General features: G+C 38.4%; 1 protein-coding gene across 1 annotated transcript; it reads right to left on the bottom strand.

The window, feature by feature from the left end:
* Positions 3070 to 4593, bottom strand: LOC107611591 (swi5-dependent recombination DNA repair protein 1 homolog). Its single transcript, XM_016313502.1, has 3 exons — positions 4286 to 4593; positions 3237 to 3559; positions 3070 to 3134 (listed from the first exon to the last, which is right to left on the bottom strand). Exons 1-3 carry the CDS (start codon positions 4591 to 4593, stop codon positions 3070 to 3072), a joined length of 696 nt encoding a protein of 231 aa, XP_016168988.1.

Here is a 7843-nt window from a genome sequence, read left to right as displayed (position 1 = left end):
AATCAACCCGAAGGTTGTGTGGTAAAAGGTAAAGAGAATAAGGTATGTAAACTTATCAAATCTCTTTATGGTATAAGGCAAGTTCCAAAATAATGGCATGAAAAATTTGATGAGGTTATGCTTTCTAATCAATATCTGACTAATGGATCTGATAAATAATGCATATATAGCAAATTAAATGATGGTGTTGGTATTATTGTTTGCGTATATGTTGATGATTTATTAATTTTCAAAACATGCTTAGAAAAAGTAAATGAAACTAAACAGTTTCTATTTTCTCAATTATGGGTGTTGCAAATGTTATTCTTTGAATAAAGATAATAAAAAAATGATAGTTTCATGTTATCTCAATATAATTATGTTAAAAATATGCTTAAAAAACTTGGATAATATGATTGCAAACCTGTATCTGCACCATATGATTTAAGTTTACATCAACTTAAGTATAAATGTGATAGTGTGTCTCAAATTGAATATGTTCGTATAATTGATATCTTGATGTATTTGATGAATTGCACTAGACCTGATATTACATATGCTGTAAATATATTGAATAGATATACTCATAATGTTAATAAAGATCATTGGATTGCTTTAACTAGAATTATGAGATATTTGAAAGGAACTATGAATTATGGTTTATCATTCTGGATATCCCTCGGTTATGGAAAGATATACTGATGCAAATTGAATTTCTGATTCTCATGAAATAAAATTCACAAGTGAAGGTTGTAGAAGGCTTAGAGAAGGGGGGTGGGGGTTGAATCTATGACCTTCTTTTATGTCGATAAATTAACCCTTTTAAAACAAACTTTCAATTCTGATTCTGTTTGAACTTAGTAGCGGAAATTTATGAGACAATTTTGTTTTGTCTCATGAATATCAGAAAATAGAACAGAGCAGAGAAAAGAGAAGCTAACACCATCATGTATCCTAGTTCGGTTGCCCTTGTGCAATGCAACCTACGTCCAGTCTCCACCACAACAGTGGTGGAATTTTCACTATAGTTAAAGTATTACATACACCAATTCCACAAGATTGACACAATCCTTTCACATTCAAGTTCTAACATAACTTGACATTGGCTATGCTAATACCTAACTCTTCACTCTTAGTGCTCACCTAACTAAGAAAGGGGTACCTCACTGGTACAAGATACAAGACACAGACTTACCTAAAGAAATTAGAGATGACTCTAGATTTTTCTCTCAAGTGTATCACTCAGCCTCTTTCACTCATTGGCTTTTACTTGAGCTCTCTTAATATGCCTTTTCACTCAAGAAATTACAGAAAGATAAACATTGAAAAGTAAATTATAATCTGTAAAACATGAAGGAGATTGACTTCTTCAACAGCCTCTTTGCTATATGATAAACCAGATTTGCATGTCTCTTATTCAGTTCTTCATTTTTGGCAGAATGCTTCTTTGAAAGAAAGCACTGTCCAAGTAGATGAACTTCTTCAGAGAGATTCTTCACATAACAAAACCTCAATACACTGGGTTATCTCTCCTTGCTTTCTGAATGAACAAAAATCTTCTTTTATCTCCTTGAATGTTGTTGGGTTGCTCTCACTAGGTCAACTTCTTGAGCCTTGTGCTTCACCAACCCACCAACTCACCTTTTTCCCATTAATCCTCAGAATAGAAGCTTTGGTTCTGACATTCTCTTGTTGACCGAAAATCATAGGAAAGCAGAAAACAGATATCCTCACTGGTCAACCCAGATCTTGGCCATTAACAAGCTACTTGGTCCCCAAGACTCACTTGTGACTATAGATGCACAACAGTGGGAGCAGAGATCATCTTTCCCTTGTATCTCAGAATGGATAGGCAGAACATTGAAGATGAAGAGAAGAAGATATGATGCATGTATAAGGAAATGGGTTACCTTTTAGCTCTGTCTTAGCTTGATGTAGTTTAAAATGGTTGATTAGGCCTCTGCCTTTCAAGATTAATTTTTCTCTTTCTTTCTTCTTTAGTGAACAACTTAGGGAAGAAGCTCTCTCACACTTTCTTTGAGTTCTGACCAAAGCAGGAAAAAGTGTACGTTGCTTTGGAAGCAATGATGGAGGGATTTGCTTGCTGAAATCAAATCGGGCTTGGGTTGGTTATCACTCAAGTTCAGCATGTTGGATTTCTTTCTTTGTTTTTTTTGGGGCTTTTACTGGTTTGTTACCCGCCAGCCTTGTTTTCGCTTTCATTCAATTTGGGCTGTTGTATTGATTTGTGTCCTGCAATGCTTAATCACAAATAATTGACATTAGTTAGATAATTGCCCAAAAATAATGTTTGTCATCATTAATTAATTTAGTTAATTTTTTAACTCAACAATCTCTCCCTTGATGACAAACATAATTTAAAACAATGATCAAAAGGAGAAGAATTTTATTTAAGTTAAGAAACTTCCTTTTTATGTTACTTGCTTTAGTGTTGCTCGTCCTTTCTTTTTCAAAGTTTGTTCTCCCTGGATTTATGCTCTTCTCTTCTTTCCTGTTTGCATTTACTTATAGAGAACACCATAAAGAGCTACACAAAATTATTTTGACTAAGAGAGTTTAAACAATCAACACTACAAATCCATCCCAATACTGAACATAATATGTCAGCAACAAAATCAAATCATCAAGATTAATCAAGGGTAAACCAACAATATATGAAAGCAAGTCCCAATTGTCATGTCATTACATTTTTTGTAGCAGCACAGTTGCAAATCAAAATTTATATGTTCAAAACTATCAGCAGCAGCAATCAATCAAAATTCATAATTTAAAATCTCAAAAAAAATTAGTGGCAGCAATAAAGTAATAAAGTTCAGCATTCAGCATCTATTACTCCCCCTTTTGTCATCAAGGGTGGAGCCTAAGCAAGATGAAGAAAAACAGCACCTTAAATCCTACAAGAAATTGTTAGAGCACAGTCCAAAATATCAAAAAAATTAAAATTAAGTGCAGCATTTGTTAAGGTATTACAGTCATCCAAAAATAACAAACATAAGTTCCAAAGTATCAAAAGAGACAGTTTTTATAAGACAAAAAAGGAGCAGACAGCAGCAGTTTCATGAGACAAATCTAGGCATCTGAACCATTTCCCTCCGAATCAGCTTCCTCTTCAGCATCAGTGGCAGGATCTTCATCTTGTTGAAGATTATCAATGAACTTCATAAATACAGCCACTCTATCCCTTGATTTTCAGAGGAATTTTTCATGCTTGTTTGATAGCTTCCTTTGTTCCTTACTCATTGCAATCATGAGATTGGATTGGGAGACAAACTCTTGGACCACATCCCTAACAACATTCAGCAGAGCAGATTTTTGTCCAGTGGAGATGGAAGTGCCCTCGGTGGAAGGAGGAGGAGATTCCTTGGGAATAAAGTCATCATCTTCATCATCTAAGACCACTCTCTCAGAACGAGTAGGTCCTTTCTGCTGTTTCACTGAACCACCCCCTTTTAGATATGAATGTCTGTTATCATAATCCTCATTGGACAAGTCAACACCAAAATGCTCAAAAATACAAGTTAGAAATATGCCATAAGGAAGAGGTTTGTCTTTCTCACTTCTAACAGAGTCAAACATGTATCTAACCATCAAATAAGCAAAAGAAATTTCTGTTTTAGTGAGCAGGGCATACAAAACTAGTGTGTCTGTGTAAGAAACCCTTTGATATGAACCACTTTGAGAAAGAATGATGTAGTTGACAATACGGTGCAACTGAGCACGTTTATATCATAGGGCTTTGTGATTGGGTGTAATGCCATCAATCAAGGAAACATGTTCACAAATATGAGCCAAAGCATCATTGAAAGATATACCTACTCCTTCATCCCACTGGACAGAAGTATAAGCACACGACCCATCATTAGTATACTTCAAAGAATTACTAATTGTTTCATCATTTAAAACAATGTCTCTGCCCTTAACATAAGAATGTACACTTCCTTCATGATATGTTATGTTTGCATAAAATTCTTTGACCAACATAGGATACACAAGCTTTTTGATGTTAAAAAGATGATTCCAGTCCAAAAATTCTAGATTTTCAACAAAAGGAAAGCCTTTCTTTTTCAAAGTTGGTAAATCAACAAGAAAAGAGTGACCCAGGGTACGGTACTTAATAACTCCTTCATAAAAGTCATTGTTCATGGCAGATTTGAATATATAGGGGTTATAGTTGGAGTGAGATGTCATAAAGTGGGATTTATGAGCAAAAGGATCAATGTATGGTTCTCTAACATATTTGAGAAGAAGACGAGGTTTACCTCTTTGAGAATGCAAGGGAGCAGACCTTGTCTTTGGTTGTGTGGGCTCAAAGGTAGGTTCAGTCGCAGCTGGTCTTTTCCCTTTTGATGAACTCGGTTGCGATGAACCAGGCTTGGATGGAGGCTCCTTTGGCGGTGGTGTCTGCTTGGCTGAAGGTGGAAACCTAGATGGGTTCTTAGTGCATCCCATAGGATTAGTCCGAGGAGGTGAGGTAGGAGGAGAAGGTGAGGGAGTGAAGGTTTGATCTCTTGAACGAGTAGAAGGCCTCGATTTTGCAGGAAGCTTGTGTATCTTTTCTCTAGGAGGCTTTTGTACAATGGTTTTCTTCCTCATTTGGGTGGTTTCTTGCTTAAGAAGAAAGAGAAGTAATAAAGGTAGTGGAGGAAACCGAAGAGCTTGAGGAGGAGTATGGAGGGAGAGAAGGGAGTATTGGTAACTGGTGCACGAAATTGTGATCTCTGGTAATGGCTCCAAAAACTTGGTGCTCTAATCTCAATTCATAATTTGTCACAACTTCGATACAACTAACCAGCAAGTGCACTGGGTCGTCCAAGTAATAAACCTTACATGAGTAAGGGTCGATCCCACGGAGATTGTTGGTATGAAGCAAGCTATGGTCACCTTGTAAATCTCAGTCAGGCAGGTATAAAACAGTTATGGAGTTTTTGAAATCAAGTAATAAAATAAGGATAGGAACACTTATGTAATTCATTGGTGAGAGTTTCAGATAAGCGTATAGAGATGCTTTCGTTCCTCTGAACCTCTGCTTTCCTGCTATCTTCATCCAATCAGTCTTACTCCTTTCCATGACTGGCTTTATGCAAGGGCATCACCGTTGTCAATGGTTACATCCCATCCTCTTGTGAAAATGGTCCAAATGCTCTGTCACAGCACGGCTAATCATCTGAGGTTCTCGATCATACTGGAATAGGATTTACTATCCTTTTGCGTCTGTCACTACGCCCAGCACTCGCGAGTTTGAAGTTCATCACAGTCATTCAATCCCAGAGTCCTACTCGGAATACCACAGACAAGGTTTAGACTTTCCAGACTCTCATGAATGCCGCCATCAATCTAGCTTACACCACGAAGATTTTGATTAAGAGATCTAAGAGATACTCATTCAATCTAAGGTAGAACGGAAGTGGTTGTCAGGCACGCATTCATGGGGAATGATGATGATTGTCACGTTCATCACATTCAGGTTGAAATACAAATGAATATCTTAGAAGCGAAATAAGATGAATTGAATAGAAAACAGTAGTACTTTGCATTAATCTTTGAGGAACAGTAGAGCTCCACACTTTATTCTATGGAGTGCAGAAACTCTACCGTTGAAAATACATAAGTGATAATGGAGTTCATTGGTCTCGGCCCCAGAGGGGAACCAGAGTAACCAAGACTGCGAATACAATGATAAAAAGTTCTATTTATAATAAACTAGTCACTAGGGTTTACAGAAGTAAGTAATTGATGCATAAATCCACTTCCGGGGCCCACTTGGTGTGTGCTTGCGCTGAGCTTGAAGTCTACACGTGGAGAGGTCATTCTTGGAGTTGAACGCCAGCTTTTGTGCCAGTTTGGGCGTTGAACTCCACTTTGCAACTTGTTTCTGGCGCTGGACGCCAGAATTGGGCAGAGAGCTGGCGTTGAACGCCAGTTTGCGTCATCTAAACTCGGGCAAAGTATGGACTATTATATATTGCTGGAAAGCTCTGGATGTATACTTTCCAACGCAATTGAAAGCGTGCCATTTTGAGTTCTGTAGCTCCAGAAAATCCATTTTGAGTGCAGGAAGGTCAGAATCCAACAGCATCAGCAGTCCTTCTTCAACCTCTAAATCTGATTTTTGCTCAAGTCCCTCAATTTCAGCCAGAAAATACCTGAAATCACAGAAAAACACACAAACTCATAGTAAAGTCCAGAAATATGAATTTAACATAAAAACTAATGAAAATATCCCTAAAAGTAACTAGATTCTGCTAAAAACATACTAAAAACAATGCCAAAAAGCGTATAAATTATCCGCTCATCACAACACCAAACTTAAATTGTTGTTTGTCCCCAAGCAACTAAAAATAAAATAGGATAAAAAAAAGAGAATATACTATAAATTCCAAACTATCAATGAAACATAGCTCCAATTAAATGAGCGAGACTTGTAGCTTTTTGCCTCTTGAATAGTTTTGGCATCTCACTTTATCCATTGAAGTTCAGAATGATTGGCATCTATAGGAACTCAGAGTTCAGAGAGTGTTATTGATTCTCCTAGTTCATTATGATGATTCTTGAACACAGCTATTTTATGAGTCTTGGCCGTGGCCCTAAGCACTTTGTTTTCCAGTATTACCACCGGATACATAAATGCCACAGACACATAATTGGGTGAACCTTTTCAGATTGTGACTCAGCTTTGCTAAAGTCCCATCACATTTTCCGGACTAAAATCCAAGTATTTCTCCCGAACCATTGTAACATAGTTCTTTGGATCCGGGTTCTTACTTTGATCATGGTTCTTGGTGATCCATGCATTGGCATAGAACTCTTGAACTATTAGGATGCCGACTTGTTGGATGGGATTTGTTAGAACTTCCCAACCTTTTCTTTGAATTTCATGTCAGATCTCCGGATACTCATTTCTTTTGAGTTTGAAAGGGACCTCGGGGATCACCTTCTTCTTGGCCACAACATCATAGAAGTGGTCTTGATGGGCTTCGGAGATGAATCTTTCCATCTCCCATGACTCGGAGGTGGAAGCTTTTGTCTTTCCTTTCCCTTTTCTAGAGGATTCTCCGGTCTTAGGTGCCGTCAATGGTAATGGAAAAACAAAAAGCTTATGCTTTTACCACACCAAACTTAGAATTTTGCTCGCCCTCGAGCATGAGAAGAAAGAATAGATGAAGAAGAAGAAGAAAATATGGAGAGGAGGGGGGAGGTGTGTTTCGGCCAAGAAGAGAAAAGGGGGTTGTGTTGTGTGAAAATGAGGAAGAATGGAGGGCTATATATAGGGAAGGGAGGGGGGTAAGTTTCGGCCATAAGGGTGGGTTTGGGTGGGAAATTGATTTTGAATTTTGAAGGTAGGTGGGGTTTATGAGGTAGGTTTATGGGGAAGAGTGTATGGATGTGAGTGGTGAAGTGGTTAATAAGGAAGAGGGATGGAGGTGATAGGTGAAGGGTTTTGGGGAAGAGTGTTTATTGGGAATAGAGGATGATTGAGAAGTGAGAAGAGAGTGAGTGGAGGTAGGTGGGGATCCTGTGGGGTCCACAGATCCTGAGATGATCCTGTGGGGTTCACAGATCCTGAGGTGTTCAAGGATTTACAACCTTGCACCAAATTAGGCATGCAAAATGCCCTTGCACACAACTCTGGGCGTTCAGCGCCCATTTGTTGCCCATTTCTGGCGTTGAATGCCAGAACCATGCTTGTTCTGGGCGTTCAGCACCAGCTCCTCTCCAGGGTGCAATTCTGGCGTTCAACGCCCAGATGATGCCCATTTTGGGCGTTCAGCGCCAGAACCATGCTCTGTTCTAGCGTTGAACGCCAGGCAGGTGCTTCCTCCAGGGTGTGATTTTTCTTCCGCTG

This window comes from Arachis ipaensis, chromosome B08, assembly GCF_000816755.2.
Source record: "Arachis ipaensis cultivar K30076 chromosome B08, Araip1.1, whole genome shotgun sequence".
NCBI lineage: Eukaryota > Viridiplantae > Streptophyta > Magnoliopsida > Fabales > Fabaceae > Arachis > Arachis ipaensis.
The sequence above is the reverse complement of the archived record's forward strand: the minus strand, read 5'-3'. Positions and strand labels throughout refer to the sequence as shown.

Bases quoted from the DNA above. Each gene is read 5' to 3' on its own strand.
- LOC107611591 (XM_016313502.1), bottom strand. From the start codon at position 4,593: ATGAGGAAGAAAACCATTGTACAAAAGCCTCCTAGAGAAAAGATACAC. The intron at 3,560-4,285 runs GTCTGCTCCCTT...TGACTCTGTTAG, and splicing joins CCCACACAACCAAAGACAAG to AAGTGAGAAAGACAAACCTC. The intron at 3,135-3,236 runs GTAAGGAACAAA...ATCTTCAACAAG, and splicing joins CAATCTCATGATTGCAATGA to ATGAAGATCCTGCCACTGAT.